This window comes from Colias eurytheme, chromosome 1 (genome assembly GCF_061535395.1).
Source record: "Colias eurytheme isolate Ceu_HAF_F1 chromosome 1, ilColEury1 Martin Lab GWU primary, whole genome shotgun sequence".
Lineage (NCBI taxonomy): Eukaryota > Metazoa > Arthropoda > Insecta > Lepidoptera > Pieridae > Colias > Colias eurytheme.
The window spans coordinates 15,983,067-16,009,727 of record NC_142980.1 but is presented as its reverse complement, the minus strand read 5'-3'; the positions used below and the strand labels follow the sequence as shown (position 1 = coordinate 16,009,727).

General features: G+C 37.8%; 2 protein-coding genes across 4 annotated transcripts; both read left to right on the top strand.

Annotated features, from left to right (window-relative positions):
- LOC149911425 (proton-coupled amino acid transporter-like protein acs) lies at window positions 1-26,661 on the top strand. Of its 3 annotated transcripts, none has more exons than XM_090106401.1 (9): window positions 1-308; window positions 5,553-5,638; window positions 5,764-5,826; window positions 6,168-6,318; window positions 6,428-6,634; window positions 13,626-13,895; window positions 25,062-25,237; window positions 25,318-25,499; window positions 25,713-26,661. In XM_090106401.1, exons 2-9 carry the CDS (start codon window positions 5,565-5,567, stop codon window positions 25,970-25,972), a joined length of 1,383 nt encoding a protein of 460 aa, XP_089962527.1. In that variant the 5' UTR covers window positions 1-308; window positions 5,553-5,564; the 3' UTR covers window positions 25,973-26,661. The 3 variants fall into 3 exon arrangements, with proteins under 3 accessions (XP_089962527.1, XP_089962539.1, XP_089962531.1); XM_090106413.1 differs by lacking the exon at window positions 1-308 and adding an exon at window positions 4,839-5,041; XM_090106405.1 differs by lacking the exon at window positions 1-308 and adding an exon at window positions 4,839-5,076.
- LOC149911426 (uncharacterized) lies at window positions 15,478-23,604 on the top strand. Its single transcript, XM_090106668.1, has 2 exons — window positions 15,478-19,602; window positions 23,521-23,604. The coding sequence occupies exons 1-2, from the start codon at window positions 16,426-16,428 to the stop codon at window positions 23,602-23,604; spliced, it is 3,261 nt and encodes a 1,086-aa protein (XP_089962794.1). The 5' UTR covers window positions 15,478-16,425.

Below are 26,661 nucleotides of genomic sequence, written 5' to 3'. Positions count from 1 at the left end.
TCACAGCTCGCGCCGCGAATTGCTGTAAATACCTATAATCAATATTTCACCTATTTCTATTGGAGGTCTGGTCTAAAATGTTATCGATTAAAAATAGGGGTGACTGAAGTTTTATGCTAGTCGCACTTGAATTGGTGCGAGCGTCAGTAGAGTGGTGGAGCGGTGGAGCGGCGGAGCGGCGGAGCGGTACGGTGCGCAGCGCCGGAGCCCGCCGGCCGGGGCGCCGCGCCGCGCCGGGCCACTGGGTCAGTGTGCGGGCCGGGTCCCGCGCGTCTCGCACGCCGATCGATATCGCTCCGCTTCTATAGGTAACTTTACTTTTGCGTATAATTATTACATAACTGTAGTGTGACTGTAGCGCCCTTTTTGAATGTTCTACGCGATGGTATTATTGTTTTGTAATATTGTTTCTATTGTCGAGAACTATTTGCGATTGCAATAAAAATGTATCATTGTATAATGAATATAATGTTTTTATTTTCTGTTTTCTAGCCCCGTTATATAATAATCGTAGCAATGCATTAATTTTTAGGAGTCAAAATTTAGTTCTTATATTGAGGGATCATCTTGATCCGTTTTGTGTTGCTCTGTTAAGATTTAAAATAATTAATAATTAATGTTAGGACGACTGAAAGAAACTAAAGATCTTTGGGACAAAATATAAAGTGGAGAGTGTGTGAGGAACGCGTTAAGAAATTATCTACATTCAATAAATGAAGAATAATAATTATTGAATGAACGAAACCGCGTCAACCGCGTAGTGTCCCGAGCTCTGTAAGTAGGAAACTCTAGGTGGCTTGTGAGTTGTGTAGTTGTCAACGTGAATGGCATTGACGATGATCCGAAGTGAATTCCACACCATATTCTGAAACTCAACCAAGTGATTCATAATAAACTTCACATCTACTTACCAGCACTGTTCGAAAACATAAAGTTTTCTATCATATCGGGGGTAATTACTTATATGTACTAAAAAGCTTTCGTATTAACTTCTATAGATTAAGATATTATGTTGATAAGGTTGTGAAGTAATATGTGTGATTTCCTAAATTAATCCTTATACGTATTATAGAATACGTATCTACTTCTATTTATATGCATAGAGCTGAAGAATTTGTTTATTTTTTAAGCGCTAATCTGAGGAACTACTAGTCTGATTTATTCTGCCAAGACGTTTGGTTGGTCTTGCTAAAGAAAACCTCAGTGGCAGATTTGACAGCAGGTCGACCGGCCCAAGTTTCTGAAACCCGTTTTTGGGGCGGCAAACTGTGTGCCTTCACTCATGTTTTATTCTGATGTATAACATATATTCTTCTTAAAAGTTTCATCCAAATCCGTGCAGTAGTTTTTACGTGAAAAGCCGCGTCCAGACCGACCGAGCGCGGCTCGCGAGTCCCGCTCGCGAGCCAATAGCTCGGCCGGTGTGGACGGCGCTCGGGCTTCCTCGGGCGCACATTGGCTCGGCCGAGCGCCGCTCGACCCCGAGCCATGCGTTGTCGGTTTTTGGCGATGCTCAAAGGCGGCTCAGTCCGAGGCCCGAGCGGCTCGCCCGGTGTGGACGGACGTAACGACGCTCGCGAGCCAGAATCAAAAATGGATAAAGAAGACAGTATTCGCTTAATACAACTTTACGGAAGCTTCAAAATGTTATGGGATTCGAAAGATCCAGATCATTTAAATAAAAACAAGCGAGTTCCTGTTCCTTTAACAAACTGTTACCGTATTGGTTTCGGTTTTGGTACAATTTTTTAATCCAGATTTTTTGTTTCTTTTTTCTTTTTTTTATGATATATCCAGACAACACAAGCGCCGCAGCAGCTAATAAAACGTGGTTTTCCATCGTTATACGGAGATAAACTGAATGCTCAAACCGGCTCACCTTGGCTCGCGAGCGCGGCTCGGAACTTTACACAAATAGCTCTGGTGCCACGGCTCGCGAGCAGGAAGTCTGAGCGCGGCTCGCGAGCCGCGCTCAGCCGGTCTGGACGCGGCTATTTAATAACAAACATCTATCCAAATTTTCGCGTTTATAATATTAGTATGATTCAGAAATTGAAATACCTATGTATTAGGTACAATATCAGCTCATATCACTGAGTGGACAGTTCATTTTATACATGGTTTAGTTTTAAGTTCCTTTTTTTTGTTTTGTATTTTTGTAATTGTAACTAACCTGTACTATAAATGTTTTTTTTTCTTTCAAATAGTAAACATTTGGAAGGAGCTTCTTCTCTTTATTTCTTGAGCGCTAGATACTTTAACTATAACATGCTATAACTAAATATACCTAGTAGGTATTAGGATAAAATCTAGTTTTTTGCCGCAGCTGGGCTCCCGTGTAAATATGCATACTAATACTATAAATATACTAATATATTATACTAATACTAATATACTAATACTAATATACATATATATACTAATCCATACTAATATTATAAATGCGAAAGTAACTCTGTCTGTCTGTCTGTTACTCAATCACGCCTTTAGCCTGTAGCCTTTGACTACTGAACCAATTTGGATGAAATTTGGTACAGAGATATTTTGATACCCGAGAAAGGACATAGGCTACCTTTTATTGCGAAATATGTACCACGGGCGAAGCCGGGGCGGACCACTAGTAATTTATAATTGTAAATCTTATCCGTTCTCGAATCCTCCTGAAAACAAAAAATTAAATTGAAATCGGTCTAGTTCGACTAGTCACTTATATGAACAAAATGAAAGTGAATACTGTGCTAATGCTTTTGACGAGTCCGGGCGGGAACAACGTTATGGAGCGGCCGCGGCATACCGGATACCGGATCTTGTCCTAATTTCAGCTCTATCTGTAGCGGCCTGGAAATTGGGGACACAGTATACAGATAACAATAGTGGAATAAAATCAAAACGTTCTAAGTGTTTTAAAACGTGTTGTTACGTAGGTTTCTATAACATACTTATTACTCAGGTACTATAATCCTATTAATTATATTTTAAAAACAATAATGGTTAATGAAGATCAACTCCTCAGGGACCATGGTACATTTTTGTTTGCCTACCTAACGCATAAATCATTTCCGATAAATTGAAAACTGTCTTTTACCTGTACTTTTACGCAATTACCTATACTTAATAAATAATTTGGAAAATCCAAAAGTGCACGCCCCATAATTTTTTTTTAATAAATATTTATTAATTATTATTTTTGTTTATTTAATAACAATTAAACCACATCGAATCAGACCCTGAAAAATGAAAGGGTTCTATAATTCCTGAGCATACTCATTACTCAAGCGTAAGAGAAAAAAAAAGACTCGATTAGTAAAGTATTTCGGTCGCTATCGTGCTAACAAGAAAAAGGATCCGCACATACAGACACACGGACGTCCAAGACAGAACTTTTTTAAACTGTTTTTTAACTAGTTTAAATAACAAAAATGACATCAAAAATATCATGAACGTTAAAAATAGTGTTTTTTCTTAATATGTGTGTGTATGTATTATCTTACAAGTGCAATGTATGATACATAAAGACATTTTAAGTTTGAAAAATCAGATGTTTTGCGCGAAGTGACAGTAGTACCCACCTCAACGCTTCGCTTATGAGGCGTGCAATATTTTAATCTTCCTTCTACTGTAGAAGGAAGATTAAAATATTTATTTATACCTACTCTTTTTTTCACGGTGTATTTTAATTTTTACTAGCGACCCGCCCCGGCTTCGCACGGGTGCAATGCTGATATTAAATAGTAAATACACTACAGAAAAACTGTGAACTTTGTATATAAAAACATAGCGGCCCGCTTCGGCTTCGCACGGGCCGCCGGGCGGCCGGCCGGTGCCTCCGCAAACGGTACGTCCCGCAATTTTTAAATCTGTAATATCTTCGAAAATATTCATTTCAATAATACGGTGTAAAGGGCCATATAGATATATATTAAATGAACAATGTATTCAAGGTATTTAATTGGTTACGGATTAATGTTGTATTGGTTAAAATCGCTTCGAAAATTAGCCATTATTTGCCGTAAAAAGTAAATGACAAAAAAAAGTTATTGTGGGTTATCCATAAGAGATAGACATATACCATCGCAGACTTTTCTGTAGACCTTTTCAATTTGTATAATACTTAGTACATTATTTTAAAACTCGTAGGGTTCAGCCTGCGTTTGCAATGTAAGCGGAAAAAATGTAATTTTTACGACATCACATTAGAAACCTCAAAAATAACAGTACTTCTCCACTATTTAATGGATGTTATTATACATATAAACCTTTCTCTTGAATCACTCTATCTATTAAAAAAAACCACATCAAAATCCGTTGCGTAGTTTCAAAGATTTAAGCGTACAAAGGGACATAGGGACAGAGAAAGCGACTTTGTTTTATACTATGTAGTGATGTACAAATTTCTGAACGCAGTACCTAATTATAAAAATATATGAGGCTGTAATATTATAGTTCTTCGGAATTATGTATTGCTTTCCTTCACACTAAGACAATTAAAATTAACAACAACTTTATGTTGCTTTTTCTCTTACATTTTATGAGAAGGTGCTTACTATCTGAGCTTCCGGCGTCTGACGTTACTTACTTACGGATTTTTTAGCTTATCGATACACATAGTTGACTGTTATGTCAACAATGAAAATATATCGAGGACGTTTTAAAAATAACACGTATCCCCAGTAGTAAATTGTATTGTTCCGTGAACATCCACGGTCGGTCGACGGGGACCGCTCGGCGCACGCCACCGTCATATTGAGAAGCTTGATGCACGTGATTGAGTGACGTGACGCCGAGACGGGAGGAGTGCGTGTCGGTGTGCGTGTGTGCGCACGCGCCACACCCGCCGCGGCCGGCGCGAGTGTGCGCGCAGGTGTGGGCCGCGGGTCGCACGCGCCGCCGCTCCGTGCAGTGCGTCGTAGACCGTCGCTGGTTCCTCTCCTCTACAACTCCTCAAAAATAATAAAATTACTTCCTGCACGTCCACGCCAACCGCCCGCGAGCGAGGGCCGATAGTAGACTTCGACCTCAGGACCACGCATACACCTCTGAGGTACGGGAACGTCGCTCGTGAGGGAAACGACAACGGTAAACCGACATTTTCTTCTTGGTTTTATAAAAAAAAAGTATGGGATAGTATTCCGATAATAACTATATTCGAGAGAACGCCGAGAGTCGCCGCGTACGGCCTCCTCAGCGACCGCGAGGTTTGACACGATATACAATGAAAGATTATAATAAAAGATTTAAACACGAAATCGGCTGTAAACGTATTTTATGAAGACATCTACTACCAGTTTTGGGTGGGTATAATAATGATCGCTATGAGAGTCCTTTATTAAGAAACGTGGGCTTAAGTGACCAGTCGTTCATCTCAGTTAACCAATTGAGAATAATATTCGAAGTAGGGCGATATCTGTTTTGCTCAAATCGACAAATTACATAGTTAAAATGAACTGAAAAATTTGGAAACTGTGCCAATTTTGGTGTTAACTATGCCAATGTTAGATATTTTAGGATCGTACACCGGTTTAAATTTAAAATATTTTAATTTTTGTATTCAGACCAGTGACGCGATGGACGAGAAGGCGGAGACGGTGCACCTGAAGCCGGTGTCCAACACCGCGTCGCCCAGCGTCACCCGCGACTCGTGAGTACCCGAGCGAGCTGCCCCTTCCGTCCCCTACCTCTACCTACCTCATTACCCTACACCTACATACGTAATCTTATATTATTATCATTATTGTATAACACGTCATATTCTCATTATTTTAGAGGAGAGGAGCAGGAAGATGACTACGATCCGCATTTACATCGTCAACTCGATAATCCAACCAAGTGAGTCCCTTCAATACATATTACTTGTTCGACCGCTATGTAGTTAGTTACTTATTTGAATCCCCGCAAACGTAGGTATATTACAATATTTTATTAAGTCTATTAAAATAACAACAAAAAAGACGTGTGGCACTCGGGGACTGCCGCGGTAAAGCAATTGCATCGCGGGGATGCAAGCTATTGCATGCATGCATCCCCGCGCTCAAGGTCCGCGATAGAAGCTATGCAATAGCTTAAAATATTTATTATAATAAATCTTTTAAGCTATAATTGCATAGCTATAATAAATAAGAGCTTTTCATTTAAAAACGAATGTAAGGTGTACCTATGTAAAATTATAGCAACATGGAGACACTGGTGCACCTGCTGAAGTGCAGCCTAGGCACGGGCATCCTGGCGATGCCGCAGGCTTTCGCGCGCTCCGGTCTCGTCACCGGCATCATCGCCACCGTGCTCGTCGGCATCCTCGTCACGCACTGCCTGCAGATCTTGGTAATCACTTAAAATAACGAATAGGTCCCCCGTCGGCTCCGAGCTCTGCCTCGAGCATAGCAAACGGCGGAGAAAGGTTCAACATTGTGACACGTAAAGTACTTCGCAGGTGCGGTCGCAGTATGCGGCGTGCAAGCGGCAACGCGTGCCGCTGCTACCGTACCCCGAGGCGGCGGCCACGGCGCTGGGTTGCGGGCCGCCGGCGCTGCGCTCGCTGGCGCGCCCCGCCGCGCTCGCCGTCGACATCTTCCTCGTCGTCTACCAACTGGGCATCTGCTGCGTCTACATTGTCTTCATCGCGGACAATATTAAGAAGGTACTCGACCGTCCGAACCGTTTTTCCGTGGATGCCGCCTGACACTTAGGCCCGTTAACGATTGTGCTAAATATTGGTACTGGCAATACTAATATTGGTACGGAATCCTACTTCATATTGATCGCACTAATATTCTGAACGTAAAATAGAGAATGGGTATTGATTACTTTTTCACAAAATCAGCTGATTGGATACAATTTGGTTTAGCAATACTTCCTACTAATATTATAAATGCGAAGCGATGTTTGTGAGGATGTGTATGTGTATGTTTGTTACTCTTTCACGCAAATAGTACTGAACAGATTGCAATGAAATTTAGCACACATATAGAGGGTAACTTGGATTAACACATAGGATAGGTTTTATCCCGGAAATCTCACGGGAACGGAAACTATGCGGGTTTTTCTTTGAAAACGCGGGCGAAGCCGCGGGCGTATAGCTAGTAAATTATAATTTAGGATACTACGCGAGCGATGTTTTTTTACTAGTTATAAAAAGGTACTATAATATTATTATGTTACACTAGTTACAAAGTGCATCTTTGTTAACGTTTGTTTTCTGTCCTGCTTATAATTTAATCCTCGAGTGTGTGTGAGTATTGAATGTATTTAAATTTTGAATCATATTATTATGACAATGACATTTGAAATATATTGAAGCGCACTAGGCTATGACGTAAGAGAATCAAATAATATAAATCAGCGTATTTGAAAAGGAATTGAAACATCCGCTGGCGATTAGATGGGACCCGCTTGAAACGTGATCTGACGTGACGTCTGATCGAACGTGAACTCTGGTCTGATAACAATGAACTATTTGAGATGTCGTTTTACCCATCAATAGCTTCTATAAACACTAAGCAGACAGTCAACAGAGAGATCGCTAGATCAATCGCTATCAATTAGCCTGCGAATGCGCGGACGACGCGGCCGCTCGCACGTCAACTTGTCAATTCCAATCAAGGGCGCCGCGGTGGCGACGTCGCCGTCCTACAGCCCGTACTTATCAATATATCATCATTGTGCTTTAATTGATGCGGAAATTCCAACACTACTCTAATATATGTATATCAGGCATTGTAATTAATGCTAGGTAATTGCTGCCGCGGTTTTTAGGGTTCCGTAGCCAAAATGGCAAAAACGGAACCCTTATAGTTTCGTCATGTCCGTCTGTCCGTCTGTCCGTCTGTCCGTCTGTCACAGCCGATTTACTCGGAAACTATAAGTACTACAGTGATGAAATTTGATGGGAATATGTGTTGTATGAACCGCTACAAAAATATGACACTAAATAGTAAAAAAAAGAATTGGGGGTGGGGCCCCCCATACATGTAACTGAGGGATGAAATTTTTTTTTTCGATGTACATACCCGTGTGGGGTATCAATGGAAAGGTCTTTTAAAATGATATAAAGTTTTCTAAAAAACATTTTTCTTAAAGTGAACGGTTTTTGAGATATCAGCTCTCAAAGTCGTAAAAAGTATGTCCCCCCCCCTCTATTTTTATAACTACGGGGTATAAAATTCTAAAAAAAATAGAGGTGATGCATGCTAATTAACTCTTTCAACGATTTTTGGTTTGATCAAAGTATCTCTTATAGTTTTTGAGATAGGTTGATTTAACTGTAATTTATTATATTTGCTGCTACGGAACCCTTTGTGCGCGAGCCCGACTCGCACTTGGCCGGTTTTTTTTACTATGGAATCTAGCGGGCTGCAGGATGGGCGGATGGCTGTGTTGGAGAGAACTCCATAACCATATTATTAGTATTGTATGTTTGGTAGCCAAATATAGCAAAAGCAGGATTTTTATGGCAAATTTTATAACAACACAAGGGTTAGTAGAATATAACAACGCTCTCGACTCTCTGGAATATGATAAAACCTGCGGAGCCGCAATAAATTTATAAACTTAACAATTACCTTCTTTGGCCTATTCCTTTTTATCCAAGTACCAGAACGTCGGGAAAAGCGATACCTTATCCCCAATCATGTTTTGAACTATTTTTCAGCCGTATGGGAAATATTATAGTTTTGAATGTCTAGTGTGACTGTACCAAAAGTCCTAAAGCAAATGTAGAGATGATAAGCGTTTTGCCATTTGCCTATAGGGCCCGTGGAAACAATAAGTTAAATAAAGTAGTCTTTTTAAAGGTACCTAATTTAATAAGAAGAAACAGCAACTTAGTAATCGAATCTACATTAATAATTGTTCGCATACCAGCGTACAGATACTAGGGCTCAAGTATATTATACAATTGTATATAATTAGGAAGAAACAAGCGGAAGGCAATAATAATGTTTATAAATTATAATTTTCATTGATTCCATTCAATTCCTCGGTTAGGTACAACAATGTGCATATTTTTTTTGTAATCTGAATCCTATAAGTGGAACAGTTGCATCACGACTTCATAGATTCGTGTATGCTCTTAGAAAATTACGTAATGTGGTTTCAAAAAGGGCTGCTATTGTTGCTTACCACGGCTATGTTGGCTCTATATTGAGATATGGCATTTTAATATGGGGTAATTCTACTGACGTACACCAAGCTTTTCTAGCTCAAAAAAAGTGTGTCAGAGCTATAGGTAACAGGAATAGGCCCACTCGATAGTTGCAGACCGATGTTCCGAAGGTTACAGATCCTGACTCAGACTGTAGCTTGCCTTTATATTCTCGAGAAAGCGCTTTTTAAATAGCATAGAGATCATTTTGTTTTTTTTGAAAAAGACTGCCTGTTTCAGACTAGGGATCCCACCCGACTACGCTTCCCCATGTGTAAATCAAAATATATAATTTTATGCAAATTGTCAAGGAATGACTATAATAAAAATTTATAATTACTCTCCCGCAAATATAAGAAGTTGTAATCTTAATAAATTTAAATAGAGGATTGCTTCATTTCTGAAACAAAAATGCTTCTAAACGGTGAATGAATTTCTGAAATGTAAGATGAACGAGGACTTAGCTTAGGCTTAATAATTAATATTGTATTGACTTGTGTATCTTTGTTAGAATCATATTTATTATGTAAAAAAAACTAATTTCCGAACCTAATATTCGACCGAATTATTTTGTTTGTAAAAATTTATAATAATACTAGCGGTCCGCCCCGGCTTCGCCCGTGGTACATATGAAAAATAGATGTTGGCCGATTCTCAGACTTACCCGATATGCACAGAAAATTTCATGAGAATCGGTCCACCCGTTTCGGAGGAGTATGCAGACTAACATTGTGACACGAGAATTTTATATATAAGATATATGTAATTTATAATATACTAGCGATCCGCCCCGGCTTCGCCCGTGGTACATATTTCGCAATAAAAGGTAGCCTATGTTCTTTATCAGGATCTAAAGATTATCTGTGCCAAATTTCAAAGCGTAACAGACTGACAGACAGAGGGATAGTAGGGATTTGCACTCTTGTTTAAGAGTCTGTGTAATCTGTACCTACCTAACATCTTTGTAAATGTATATCCTGCAAATAAAGAGATTTGAATTAGAACCAAATAGATACATAAGTATTAGTCTACCAACGGAGCACGGCCACCCTTATAGATAAATCAATTGTTTATAATTTAACTTTGGGTGTGTTTCAGTTATAGGCCGAAGATTAGACGGCGGCATTTAGGCCCAGATTCACAGTCGTGACATTAAGTACTTTACCGCAAAAGAGTCTTCACAAAGTAAACTTTGTATGACCGAAGTTTACTTTCAACATATTTAATTTCAGAGACAATTGCTTGACTTTCCTTAGAAAAGTACGGCCTCAAAGTAAAGTATAGGGAAAGACGTGTGACTGTTACATTATACGCATAATTTATGTTTTTGAGAACATATAATTGAATTAAGTTATATTTCCATATATAATAATAATATTATTATTTTATTTTATTGATTAGAAAAAAACACAATGTATTACCTACGAGGATTTGCAATAATAATTATTGTCAGTCAGGTACTCAGGTAGCAGTTTCAAATTCGTTATAACAAGCCAGGGTCGGGAAGATTGTCGTAGAAATATCAATAACCGGTAGCCACAGCAATATTCGTCAGAAAAATATTATAATGTTATAAAACAAACGAAGCAATGCAACGATCAACAAATCAACAAAAAAATGTCACTCTAATCGACATGCCGTTTCGAGCTATAACCCAACCATATTAAAATGCGTTTCTGTTCTAGGAAATTAGTTTAAAATGAAGGCCTACATGATTATTTTATACGCATAGTCATGTAAAGTTTACTTTGAGACCAAAGTCATGATTATCGACTCCTTAGCCTTTACTAAGTAAAGTATAGTTTTCGAAAAGTAAAGATGAGCTTGACACGACTAAGAAATATATTTTTCTGTGAAAGTAGATCTTTCCATCAAAGTAAAGTTAAAGTGTGATCTGTGAATCTCGGCCTTACTCTTATAATAAGACAACTTTTCAAGATATCCAAGTTCATAGGCGTCAAACGGGTCTTTTTATAAAAAAAATAAAACCGGCCAAGTGCGAGTCGGGCTCGCGCACAAAGGGTTCCGTAGCAGCAAATATAATAAACTTATTCTGTAGTATATTTTTTGATCTATCTTATAAGGTTCAGCCATCGTTTTCAGTGTAAGCACAATAACTTAACCAAAATTACAGTTAAATCAACCTATCTCAAAAACTATAAGAGATACTTTGATCAAACCAAAAATCGTTGAAAGAGTTAATTAGCATGCATCACCTCTATTTTTTTTAGAATTTTATACCCCGTAGTTATAAAAATAGAGGGGGGGGACATACTTTTTACGACTTTGAGAGCTGATATCTCAAAAACCGTTCACTTTAAGAAAAATGTTTTTTAGAAAACTTTATATCATTTTAAAAGACCTTTCCATTGATACCCCACACGGGTATGTACATCGAAAAAAAAAATTTCATCCCTCAGTTACATGTATGGGGGGCCCCACCCCCAATTCTTTTTTTTACTATTTAGTGTCATATTTTTGTAGCGGTTCATACAACACATATTCCCATCAAATTTCATCACTGTAGTACTTATAGTTTCCGAGTAAATCGGCTGTGACAGACGGACAGACGGACAGACGGACAGACGGACATGACGAAACTATAAGGGTTCCGTTTTTGCCATTTTGGCTACGGAACCCTAAAAAAACAATTAACTAACTAATAATATATCGAAAACGGTTAGATTTTAACAAACATTAGAATCCAACGAACTAAAAATCATTAAAATCGGTTCAGCCGTTCTTGAGTTATAGATAGTGTAAATAAAATGACTTTCTTTTATATTGTGGATGTGGACTAGTCTCCGCCCACGACTTTGTACGTGCATCCCCGTTTTTCCCCGTTCCCGCAAGAATTTTGGGAAATCCTTTCTTAGCGGATGCCTACGTCCTAACATCTACCTGCATGCCAAATTTCAGCCCGATACGTCCAGTGGTTTGGGCTGTGCGTTGATAGATCAGTCACCTTTGAGTTTTATATACAGGGTGTCCCACTATTGGTATACTAAGCGCGAAGGGACTTGTAGTTTTGCATACACTGATCACGTAAAAAATACTTAAACAACAAAAGGACATCAAAAAATGTTTGCGCGCAGCCGGCATATACCGCTTCGCTAATGTGAGCATTTTGTCTATGAAAACATAATCTTAAACGATAAGTCACGTACTGGTATCAAAGTTGGGCGGGTAGCTTGTTAGAGGTGTACACATAGAGTTTTAAGAATTCATCTATTTAAAAAAAACTGCGTCTGGAATTTTATAAGTATTTTTTACGTACTCAGCGTATGCAAAACTTTGAGCTCCTTTGAGCTTAGTATACCAACAGTGGGACACCCTGTATAGATATACATATATATATAATATATATATCTTCTTATATATAAAATTCTCGTGTCACAATGTTAGTCTGCATACTCCTCCGAAACGGGTGGACCGATTCTCATGAAATTTTGTGTGCATATCGGGTAAGTCTGAGAATCGGCCAACATCTATTTTTCATATGTACCACGGGCGAAGCCGGGGCGGACCGCTAGTAATATATATGTATATATAGAACCACAAATAGAACCTATCATAATGTACAGACATACAGACCCATTGACAAACAGACAAAAATTCTAAAAACTATATTTTTGGCTTCTATATCGATTATGGATCACGGACCAAGTATTCTTTAAAAAAGATATTCAGTGACAATTATTGAGTATCCTACATTTTATTATATCATTATATACAGGGTGTAATCGTTAAGTGTGCACAAGCGATTATTCCGTAACTATTGCAGATATCAAAAAACTTTAAAATGATATCGAAAGAACTTAGCCTAATGAGTAAAATGGCCGTAATAAATTTTTAAAAATAAAACGAGAAATATACAAAAATGTTAGGTACATTAAACTCCCATACATTTTATTTCCCATACATTTTGTATTCGTAGCAGATTTTGGAAGTGACGTCTTTATTGTGCAATACAATGAGAAGATCTATATTTTACAGTTTCTTAATTACACTTCCATTCAAATTTGCGAAGTAATTAAAGCAGAAAACCAAAAAAAGACATAAAAAGCTAGAGTCTTTCATATTAAAGGTACATGGGATATTCATATATCATACTAAATGTATGGAAGGGTTTAATGTTAATTTTTTAGATAATATGTATCGTATTATTTTTAAAAATTTATTACGGCCATTTTACTCATTAGGTTAAGTACTTTCGATATCAGTTTAAAGTTTTTTGATATCTGTAATAGTTACGGAATAATCGTCTGCGCAGAAATTTTAATGGAACCGTAAAAAATATCCATTCATTCGCAATTTATAATAATTTAAGTTCGCTTTACATAATATAATGCTTAGAACCTATAAGCACAAATAAGTACCTACGTTTTAATTTATAATGCTGTAGAGGTTGAAGATGGTAGCCATGTTTCGCTTTGACTCGCTTACTGAATAAACGAATATTAACAACAACAAAATGGTTCGTTTGCAGGTCGTGGATCCCTACTACACGATGGCGGTGGAGATCCACATGCTCATTATCCTGGGCCCGCTGATCGCGTTCAACTTGATCCCGAGTCTGAAGATGTTGGCGCCGTTCTCGGCGCTCGCCAACCTCATGACCTTCGTGGGCCTGGGCATCATCGTGTACTTCCTGCTGACGGGGGAGAGGTCCACGCAGGAGCTGGACCTCTGGGGCTCGCCCACCACTTTCCCCTTGTTCTTTGGCACGATACTTTTCGCACTAACCGCCGTCGGCGTCGTAAGTCTTTTTTTCCGTCTATTATTATGTATATATACAGTACTCCAAAAGTAATAATGCGCATAGAAATCTTCGTCACTGTTCGGCAACTGTCATATTCCTGGAGCGTCCGAAGATGATTCAAATTCAAATTCAAATTATTTATTTGTCAGAATAATTGTGGTAATATAGTTACAAGGTCACATGATTTAATTAATAAAATAGTCCACACAATTCGCCAAACAATTGGCATACAAATTTTTCAGGATTACATTGCAGATTATATAAATATACATAATATTCAATAACATTAATATTAACACGTTTTTATTAATACATATCACGATTTAAAAAATTGATTTAAAGAATAGAAACATTTTTCCGATAAGCATATTTTCAATTTTCTATGCATTAAATTTTTTGGCATTTCACGCAGTTCTTTAGGAATGTGATTAAATACCTTTATGCACATATTCACACTGGCATTGTTTTGAAAGAGTTTAGATCTACAGTTTGGCATCAATAGGCGAGTAGGATCCCAAAAACCCAATTGTGAATTATTTTTGGTTGGTTTGAAGAGTTCACCGTGCTTTTTTACAAACATACATATTTCCAATATAGTTTGGAAAATCCAAAAGTGCACGCCTCATAATTTTTTTTTTTTAATAATTATTTATTAATAATTATTTTTGTTTATTTAATAACAATTAAACCACATCGAATAAGACCCTGAAAAATGAAAGGGTTCTATTCCTGAGCATACTCAAGCGTAAGAGAAAAAAAAGACTCGATTAGTAAAGTATTTCGGTCGCTATCGTGTTAACAAGAAAATCCTCCGCACATACAGACACACGGACGTCCAAGACAGAACTTTTTAAAACTGTTTTTTAACTAGTTTAAATAACAAATATGACATCAAAAATATCATGAATGTTAAAAATAGTGTTTTTTCTTAATATGTGTGTGTATGTTGTAATCTTACAAGTGCAATGTATGATACATAAAGACATTTTAAGTTTGAAAAATCAGATGTTTTGCGCGAAGTGACAGTAGTACCCACCTCAACGCTTCGCTTATGAGGCGTGCAATATACAAACCAGTAAGTGTTAAGAGACGTTCTTTGAATTGAGGTCTGCAAGAATGATATGTATATAGAGTGGTTAAATGCATTTTCTTCATGCATAATTTAGTCAAATTATGTGTATAAATTTATAAAGAATAGAAAAAATTCGAGTCCCGCCTCGTGATCGAATTTTTTCTATTCTTTATAAATTTATATTTATAAAGCATTTGAATGCCATAAAACCAAAAATATAAATTCAACAAAAAAGGTCTTGTCCCATCGTTACAATATTGTATTCACTGAAAAGTGCTTCATATTGGTTGAAATAGTTGTTAATCATCTCAATAGATGGCGCGCGGTGTGTCCCTTCAGACACATAAAACTGAAAGAATAGAATAAATTCGATTGCTCTGGCGGGTCACGAGTGGCTGAGTTGGTCAGGCATCCGCCCCGGAATGGCGCGAAAGGATGCGGGTTCGAGTCCCGCCTCGTGATCGAATTTTTTCTATTCTTTATAAATTTATATTTATAAAGTGTTAAATGTTCTGATTAGGTACTAGTTATAACTATTTGTCGCTAGAGGTCGCTGTACCGAAAACGTGTGTTTTTGCATCGCGCTATTGAATTGTTTGTTCATTTATCAAATACCTAGAGTATACTTAGTTCTGCTATTCGCTGAGAGATGGCATATTTTTGTTTTAAGCCATATTTACATCGCACTATTGTAGTTTTTTTGTGTAAACATATATTTGTTTAGAAGAATAAATTTTTGTTGCTCACTTGGAACTTTTGTTTTATTATAATCGTTCCCGACAGACAGTGGGTGGCAGGCCTTGGTTCGAACATTTTTTGGTCTTCGAGCGCGAATATTAAGAACCTAGACCAGTGGATTTTTGTATTAAAGTACGGCGCGCAAACCGGTAGTGGATTGCTACTGAAGCGCCATTGTGGTGAGCGGCGTAAGCGCATCCATAAGGAGTGTGCATAAGAAGCTGCAGCATTTCCGCGAGAGGGCGCCACCAGCCTATGGGAACCAGTTCAAGCAGCAAGCACTCGCAGTCTAGTGCTACGTTCCGGCAGAGGGCGGGCCTTCCACACAGCAGCAACTGAGCACGACCAACTATAGAGGGCGCCACTTACGACTGGCAACATATTATGAATGGTTTGAAGAAACAACTGTGAGTAAACATTGTGTACTTGTAAAAATATTTCATTTCGATCTTCTATCAAGTTACAGTTATTAGTGAAGTGTTTGGGACTTTAATTATTTTACGTATATTTAGAACATTGTACTTAGTTTAAAATTTAGAGTTAATTTAGACTTAGAATAATTAAGCAAAAAGTGATTAGACGGGGAATCCATGCCCGATTTTTTCTAAGTTGTTCATAAATTTAAACACTTGTAATTTTTTCAAGTTTATTCTTGGACTTAGAATTTTTTACTGATTTTTATTTTTGTTTCATAAATTTGTGTTATTGTTGTTTAACATGGAATCATTGATTAAAGTACAACTAAACAACAAAAATATTATTTACAAGGGCAGGATCAACTTCAAAAAATCTCCTAAAGAAAGATTGACTCAGTTTTATATTGAAACTCGATTAGAAGCACTCGAGTCACAATGGTCAAATTTTCTTAATACTCATAAGTCTATCATCGAAAAGGCATCTGACAAAGATGCAACCACTAACCCTTATTTTACGGCTGACGTCTACGACGAAACAGAAGACATTTATTTCAATTATAAATCAGAATTAAAAGAGTTGTTAAATACACAACAAGATAATTTAAATTGTAATAATTGTAGTAAAGCATCTCAAGTCACATCGAAAGTAAAGTTACCCAAAATTAGTTTACCTATTTTTTCCGGTTTATATAACGAATGGACGTCTTTTCGCGATCTTTTTGTTTCACTTATTCACAAAAATGAAACTTTGGACGACGTTGAGAAGCTTCATTACTTGAAAACACATTTATCTGGAGAAGCTGAACAATTATTGAGATATACTCCTGTCACGGCTTCTAATTACACGGAATCTTGGGCAACTCTCATTAAGCGTTATGACAATAAGAGATTTTTGTCTAATTGTATTTTGAAACGATTTATGAATCAGCCAACCATTGTAAAAGAATCTTCAAATTTAATTAAGAACCTTTTAGATACGACACTTGATTGTTTGCACGGTTTGCGTACATTAGGTATAGATGTGAGTTCATGGGACACAATCATAATATACATAATTAGCTTAAAATTAGATTCCGAATCGCGCAAGTTGTGGGAGGTGAGAGTTAGTTCGAAAGATGAATTACCATCTTTTGATAGTATGAAGGAATTTTTGGAAACCCGATTTCGTTCCCTAGAATATCTAGATCCTAAACAAAATGTTACTCGTTCACATAATCCTAAATCGTTTCATGTAGCTTCAGTGTCTTGTATTCTATGTTCTGGTGATCATAAACTGTGTCACTGCAAAGAATTCGCCGCAAAGGACATTAACTCTCGTCGTGAATTTGCCCGAACCAGTAAAATATGTTATAATTGTCTTAATAGAAATCACAATGTTTATTCATGCCGTCAATCTACCCGTTGCCATAAGTGTAAGAAAAGACACCACACACTTCTGCACCCTAAAACTGTCAACGCTGCTGTGACTGATAGTCCAGCAGATGTAAATGTAGCAGCTGCTACATCTTATCAAGGTGAGTCAACCACCCCTGTTTGTTGTTATGCAAATACTCATAGTCAAGGCTTATTAGCCACAGCTTTGGTCAACGTCGAATCGAGATCTGGAGCTGCCTTTGTTTTAAGAGCTTTGATGGATCAAGGCTCTCAGGTTTCCTTTATCACGGAATCTGCAGTCCAGCTTCTTGGCTTGACCAAGTTACCTGCTCATACCGACATACTCCGTCTAGGCGATGACGAAGGCATTTCAATGCCTTCCAAGTGGATTGTTAAGTTTAAATTGCAGTCTCGCCTAGACCCCAATTTTGTTTTATATGTCGACGCGTATGTTTTAACAAGGCTAACCTCACACCTTCCTGAGAGAAGGATCGTTCAGGCTTTGCCGATGGTTTCGCCTTTGGAGTTGGCGGATCCCTCATTCCATACTCCAGGCAGTATTGATTTGCTGTTGAGCACTAGAGTGGTCGGCGCTGTTCTGGAGGAAGGTTTGATAAGAGGACCACCTGGAGCACCAGTTGCTCAAAGGACTAAGCTCGGTTGGATTTTGTCTGGCGAAGTCCAGTCCGTCGAAACTCAAAAGCCGGCTTGCTACGGCGTAGTTGTTAATTCACAGGTGAATATCAATGATCATCTGAAGAAGTTTTGGGAGTTGGAAGAGTCGGAAGATTCTTCACATTTGGGGGTTATTTTAACTGAAGAAGAACAGAAATGCGAGGAATTTTACTCTAAAACTACCAAAAGAGACGATAGATTGCCTTTTAAGACAGACAATCCCCAATGCAAGATTGGCAAGTCAGAGGATATAGCTGACGAGGATGTAGATTATCAACGCATTTTGTGGCGTGACAATACGCAAACTGAGTTACATCATTTGCGTTTGTTGCGTGTAACTTTTGGTACATCCTCGGCTCCATACTTAGCCGTGCGTTCCTTGCAGCAATTGGTTCATGACGAAGGACATGATTTTCCTTTGGTAGCAAAACGTGTTTTGTCTGATTTTTATGTCGATGATTTTCTGTCTGGTTGTGAGACTATTTCTGAAGGCGAACAGAATCATCGTCAGTTGTCCGAGTTGTTGAGTCGTGGAGGTTTTCAAATTCAGAAGTGGTCCACCAATAGCCATGAATTGTTACTCAAGATAAGAGATAGAACGTGTGATTGTAATGAGAACATTATCTTCGAAAAGGATAATGTTATGAAGATTTTAGGTCTAACATGGGATCGAAATTTTGATGAATTTCAATACACTGTCCATCTACCTACTTTGAAGACTCCAGTAACCAAACGGCGAGTGGTATCGGACATAGCTCGTATATTTGACCCACTCGGATGGATCTCCCCAGTTGTTATAACGGCTAAAGTGTTTATACAACGACTTTGGCTTTCGGGTATTGAATGGGATGAGGAACTTCCTCATCAGCTTTTAAGGGATTGGCTCGTATATCGAGACAATTTACATAAACTCACCCAATTTCGCTTGCCCCGGTGGATTCACACTAGTCGACAGGATGTTGAGCTCGAACTACAAGGTTTTTGTGACGCTTCCAATAGGGCATTCTCGGCTGTGGTTTATTTGCGATCAGTTGTTTCCAACGGCAATATTCATATTAGTCTTATAGCATCTAAGACCAAGGTAGCCCCTGTCAAACAGGTGTCCATACCTCGTTTGGAGTTGTGTGGCGCCGTATTGCTTGCGAAACTTCTAAGTGAAGCTTCAGTCACATTAGGCGTTTCGAAAAATAAATTGCATGCGTGGACTGACTCTTCGGTAGTTTTAGCATGGCTGACAAGCCACCCCAGCCGTTGGAAGACCTTTGTTGGAAACCGCGTTTCTGAAATACTTACCATTATGGATGGCGATCAATGGTCACACGTTCAATCGAAGGACAACCCTGCAGATTGCGCTTCGCGAGGTGTTAGTCCGATGGAGTTATTGGAACTTGAGTCATGGATGGAGGGACCTAGATGGCTCAAAAATAAGGTAATTGATTATAGCAAGGGAGAAATTATAAATACACATCTTGAAGAAAAGAAGGACAAATTTATGTGCAACGTGGTTAAGATAGGAGATGGAGAAAATGAATTTATTAAAAGATTTTCATCATTGATTAAGCTAACGAGAGTTCTTACATATTGCCGAAGGTTTTTTTTTTTTAATTTTTAAATCTAAAACAAAATTTTCTGTTAATTTAAATTTATGAGGTTTTAATGTCGTGCATTCGTGTATGTCAGAGTCATTATTTTGGCTTACCTAGGCTTACCTCGCTTCATCCGTATCTCGACAGTGAACACATATTGAGAGCTGGAGGATGATTTGCCTCCTACGCGATTGCTTCATTGGGTTATTTTAGATAAACATACTGGTTCGGACAAGGTCACAAGAGTTGTGTCCTTGCGTTGCATATTAAATGCCCCACCTCAAAGCTGATTGTACTCCCAGTCACTACACACGTGTAGTTGCATTATTGTATCGAAGTTATTTTTATGTATTTTGTTTTTTTTTATTATTATTGTTTACAGTCCACTTACTCTATTCTAAAACATGTATTGTGTCTTAAGACGTTACTGCCATTAATGTTTCATGGTGGGCGGTAACGCAGTTATCAATGTATGTAGTTTTAAGTGATGGACATTCTGTCCATGGTGGGCGGAATGTTAAATGTTCTGATTAGGTACTAGTTATAACTATTTGTCGCTAGAGGTCGCTGTACCGAAAACGTGTGTTTTTGCATCGCGCTATTGAATTGTTTGTTCATTTATCAAATACCTAGAGTATACTTAGTTCTGCTATTCGCTGAGAGATGGCATATTTTTGTTTTAAGCCATATTTACATCGCACTATTGTAGTTTTTTTGTGTAAACATATATTTGTTTAGAAGAATAAATTTTTGTTGCTCACTTGGAACTTTTGTTTTATTATAATCGTTCCCGACAGACAGTGGGTGGCAGGCCTTGGTTCGAACATAAAGCATTTGAATGCCATAAAACCAAAAATATAAATTCAACAAAAAAGATCGTGTCCCATCGTTACAATATTGTATTCACTGAAAAGTGTTTCATATTGGTTGAAATAGTTGTTAATCATCTCAATAGATGGCGCGCGGTGTGTCCCTTCAGACACATAAAACTGAAAGAATAGAATAAATTCGATTGCTCTGGCGGGTCACGAGTGGCTGAGTTGGTCAGGCATCCGCCCCGGAATGGCGCGAAAGGATGCGGGTTCGAGTCCCGCCTCGTGATCGAATTTTTTTTTATTCTTTATAAATTTATATTTATAAAGCATTTGAATGCCATAAAACCAAAAATATAAATTCAACAAAAAAGGTCTTGTCCCATCGTTACAATATTGTATTCACTGAAAAGTGCTTCATATTGGTTGAAATGGTTGTTAATCATCTCAATAGATGGCGCGCGGTGTGTCCCTTCAGACACATAAAACTGAAAGAATAGAATAAATTCGATTGCTCTGGCGGGTCACGAGTGGCTGAGTTGGTCAGGCATCCGCCCCGGAATGGCGCGAAAGGATGCGGGTTCGAGTCCCGCCTCGTGATCGAATTTTTTCTATTCTTTATAAATTTATATTTATAAAGCATTTGAATGCCATAAAACCAAAAATATAAATTCAACAAATTATGTGTTTTGTGCTAAAAGTGATTACTTAATATTTATTAGTAAGTTACGATTTTGTTTCGATAATCCATACTAATACTTTTACGTTTTCTACTTGACATGGTAATACTTATTATGATTTTTTTTCATAAACAATTATATTAAAACATTTGCAAGATATTTGTCAGAGCATTTTGTGTAATTACTTTTAGTTTTGGGTTTATCTGCGATAAACCACTTTTGGCGCTCTTTTTTTCTCGAGATAAACGTTTGGTTTTGTCACGATAAAAGTGGTTTATCGCAGATAAAACCAAAACTAAAAGTAATTACACAAAATGCTCTGACAAATATCTTGCAAATGTTTATGAAAAAAAAATCATAATAAGTATTACCATGTCAAGTAGAAAACGTAAAAGTGTGAAAATTAGAGCTAACTTGGTGATTTTTTTTTATCGAGTCAATTTTAATATTTTATGTTTTTGATTGAACAGAATCGCTGAACATAATTTATCATCTAGTTTGATATATATTTTTAGGGTTCCGTAGCCAAAATGGCAAAAACGGAACCCTTATAGTTTCGTCATGTCCGTCTGTCCGTCTGTCCGTCTGTCACAGCCGATTTACTCGGAAACTATAAGTACTACAGTGATGAAATTTGATGGGAATATGTGTTGTATGAACCGCTACAAAAATATGACACTAAATAGTAAAAAAAAGAATTGGGGGTGGGGCCCCCCATACATGTAACTGAGGGATGAAATTTTTTTTTTCGATGTACATACCCGTGTGGGGTATCAATGGAAAGGTCTTTTAAAATGATATAAAGTTTTCTAAAAAACATTTTTCTTAAAGTGAACGGTTTTTGAGATATCAGCTCTCAAAGTCGTAAAAAGTATGTCCCCCCCCCTCTATTTTTATAACTACGGGGTATAAAATTCTAAAAAAAATAGAGGTGATGCATGCTAATTAACTCTTTCAACGATTTTTGGTTTGATCAAAGTATCTCTTATAGTTTTTGAGATAGGTTGATTTAACTGTAATTTATTATATTTGCTGCTACGGAACCCTTTGTGCGCGAGCCCGACTCGCACTTGGCCGGTTTTTATTTTTTAGATTTGGTCTTGAATATTACGTATCATCTAATAGAAGATTGGTAATTTTGCTTTATACGCACCCTTAAGGCATGCGCACATCATACATAAACAGCGCGAAATTTAAATTGGTATCGTTTCAATTATTAAATAAATCAATTGTTCTGTGAGCGCTTATTTATTAAAAACCTACTTTTCAACCTTAGACCCATTGAGCCCCGAACGGCCCGATCGGTCCACGACACAATAGATTTTCTATAGATTTTATGAATAGATTTTCTATTGTATCTGTGCATCTGTGATTCCGGGGCCTGAGTTATTAAGTAATGGATGAAGTACGCTGGCATGTGTTATAACTAAACTTTCTAGTTTCTGCCGATTTTGGTGCGGGGAAGGTAACTCACACTATTCATAAAAACTACTACACAGGTCGTGTGTAACGTTTTCATCATTATTATATGCATACGAAAAAACAATAAAAAGCCATTTTATTCGTATAGCACAGCACATTTCAATAAAATAAATATGTAATAAATAAGTAGTACTAAAAATTTATGACAGTCTGAACGAAATGACATAAATATATAATCTGTAACATACGCAATATTAATACATACATATAAACAAATTATGTACATAATAGAAAGGTTAACATTACAAAAAAACGGCTAAATGTGAGTCGGACTCGCGCACGAAGGGTTCTGTACCATTAAAATGTTCTGCCAGTTAAAAGTAACCGAGCGAAACTTTTAATAAATTTATACTTACTTACAAAATAAACATTATACTCCTTTTTGTGCAGTTGTGTAAAATTTTAATATAATAAAGATTATTTCTCATCTCATTTCAAATTATACTTATAAAAATATTTTTTTATCAACAACGATAGCTAGAAGTAGTCCGTCAGTAAGAAAGTCGTAAAAATTTACGACCTTATAAGTGTCGAGTTTTTACATTCAACTCTATCACTAATTTCATAAAGATTAAATTTGTATTTCTTTCCAAGTCTCGTGGGGAGTGCGGTTCAATATCGCGTTCTAAATTCAACTTTATCGCTTAGTTCATAAAGATTAAATTTGAGTAGATTTTCTTTCCATGATAGTCTCGTGAGGCCACATCAATGATCGAGTGAACATGACTCGATTATTTGTCTCGATCATATCGCTAAACGATGCATCGACGATTATTGATATGCGCAGGTTTTACCGCGGCTGTACACACTCGTCGAGAGCCTCGGCCGAAAAGACTCTCGTCGAGAGCATGCCTGTACACACTCGTTCTAACATTTGAACTGAAGACTTACACGAGAATGGACGTAGAAATAGCTGCTGCTATTTGTCTTTGTGCCGTGAGCTATTTTAATTTTTTAAACATATACTATAAATATAATTTGGAAAATCCAAAAGTGCACGCCTCATAATTTTTTTTTAATAAATATTTATTAATTATTATTTTTGTTTATTTAATAACAATTAAACCACATCGAATCAGACCCTGAAAAATGAAAGGGTTCTATTCCTGAGCATACTCAAGCGTAAGAGAAAAAAAAAGACTCGATTAGTAAAGTATTTCGGTCGCTATTATCGTGTTAACAAGAAAAAGGATCCGCACATACAGACACACGGACGTCCAAGACAGAACTTTTTTAAACTGTTTTTTAACTAGTTTAAATAACAAAAATGACAACAAAAATATCATGAACGTTAAAAATAGTGTTTTTTCTTAATATGTGTGTGTATGTATTATCTTACAAGTGCAATGTATGATACATAAAGACATTTTAAGTTTGAAAAATCAGATGTTTTGCGCGAAGTGACAGTAGTACCCACCTCAACGCTTCGCTTGTGAGGCGTGCAAAAAAATTCTCAAACCATGGAGAAAGAGAAGATGGTGGATGATTACTATGCACCGCAGCAGAAACAGGGAAATAAATATAAAAACTTCCTGAATAGTTAATGTATTTTATTGTATTTTTAAGGAATCAATATAAACGCTTCTTTGTTTCAGAAGTACAATGGAAAATCAATTGGCTGAGTTGGTGGCAGAGCCTTCTGGCCAATTTAAAATAAATCCATAAAAAATAAGTTCCATAAAAAAGGTTCTGTTTGATAGCACTCCAAAAACTGTAATTCTCGTTCATTAGACCACACAGTGAAACACGTGCGTTGCCTGTCTCGGTGTGTCTCGGCGAGTGTGTACAGCCGCCATTAATTATTTTATAATTTTATTATTTTAATAAAATAAATAATTTAACAAATTCAATGATGGACTATACGGACCTAACGGTAAAGAATACGATTTTGATAAAATTCGCCAATTTTGCTATGGATGAGGTGCTAAAGTGTAATTTTTTTATAAGTACCCAAAATTAAAAAAAAATATTTATAAAAAAACTAAAGGGGACCTAACAAAAAAATTGTGGGACCTTAAAGGACCTTACAGAGACCTATCGATCAAGGTCATTTTCGACCCAAAATTCCATTGATGGGGTGCTAAGTTTGCATTGGTCCTTACATGGAACGCCTCAGAGCGAGGTAACGCCGCATGAGTCATGTTTTTTTTTTCATTGTGCCGTGTGTGAAAATTGTCCTGAAATATTTATTTATTATTTGTTATTGAATAACTATATAACTGATGCGTAAACCGATAAATAAAATTTTGCTAGTAAAATTATATTAACTGAAATGAACGTCGTTTTTCACCGGGCTTATATTAAAGCGTGTGTTCTGGGCCGGAGCAGGTGATCGCCGTGGAGAACAACATGAAGACCCCGAAGGCGTTCGGGCGGCCGTGCGGCGTGCTCAACCTCGGCATGGTCATCATCGTGGTGCTTTACGTCGCCGTCGGCGCGATCGGCTACGTGTACTGCGTGTCCGACTGCAGCGACTCCATCACCCTCGACCTGCCCAAAGGCCCGTGAGTGCAATCCTAAGAAATACTTTTACTTAAGGTTTCACAATACCCTACGTATTATTATCGTTGTGTTCGATGCGCAGGCTGGCGTCGAGCGTGATCGTGATGTTCGCGCTGGCGATCTTCATCAGCTACGGCCTGCACTGCTACGTGCCCGTGGAGGTGCTCTGGAAGGGTTACCTGTTGCCGTGGCTTGAGCGCTCCGGCTCCACCAGGCTGCGCCTCTGGGAGTACGGGCTCAGGATAGCATTGTGTTTGCTCACTTGTAAGTAGCATACACAAGCATGTGAATGAATTTACTAGACTAGATTAGCTATCATATCGAATTTGTAATAATTAATTGATTTAATAATTATAGTGAACAAAATATCTTTAAGAGTCACCCAACTTTTGTATAATCACCCTTGAGCATCAGCGATCGGTCGTAGTTAGGTAATTAAGAGGCGGAGAGTACGTACATGATCCACGTTGTCCGCAGTCGTGCTGGCGGTGTCTGTGCCGCGGCTGGGGCTGTTCATCTCGCTGTTCGGCGCGCTGTGCCTGTCGGCGCTGGGCATCTGCTTCCCCGCGCTGATGGAGGCGTGCGTGGCGTTCCCGCGCCGCGCCAGCGCCGCGCGCCGCCTGCTCTTCCTCAAGGACGGCGCGCTGTTCGTCGTGGGCCTGGTGGGGCTGGTGGCGGGCACCTATACCGCGCTGCTCAGCATCGTGCGCTCCTTCCAGCCCGCCGCCGACGCCTGACTGCCCCCCGCGCCCCGCGCGCCCTCCGCTTAGTGTTAAGTGTACCTACTCTGTACAGCGGCTGTGTGATACGTGATCGACATACGAATAGTGAACGCCGCAGTGGAAAATTCACAATATGTTCACTTACAACGCCAGTACAAAATAATGTGGTGATAGATTTTGTAGAAGACGAATTAAATTTTATTAACTGATATAATTTAACTTGCTTAGTTTTTTCACTTAGATTTATAGAGAAATAAAGTTATAACTTATTTCAATTCTTTCGAGAGACGAGAGGTATATTGCAATAGTACCTATATTGCAGTTGTTTTAGTTATACCCACACATATTTGTATCTTTGTATTGGAAAAATTCCACCAAAGCATGCACAAACCATCGTCAGCATGTCATGGCAAACCTTGCGTTTGTATAATATTATTAACAATATTATCATGTTTATGTTATAACTTATAATTTGAAGCCAATCTTGTACGTTAGTAAATAATGCACAAAAATATCACGTTATACCTAATTGTATTTTTTTATTCAATTAGATTCAGCCAATTGGGTAAATAGCTTAAATAGAGCAAATTATGAAAGCTTAGCCTTGCTATTTTTGTAAAGAGCTGATCTAATTTATTTGAAAGTGTACAAAGTACCTAGATCTTACGCTACTTTAATTAAATACATTTATTATTAAAATGTTC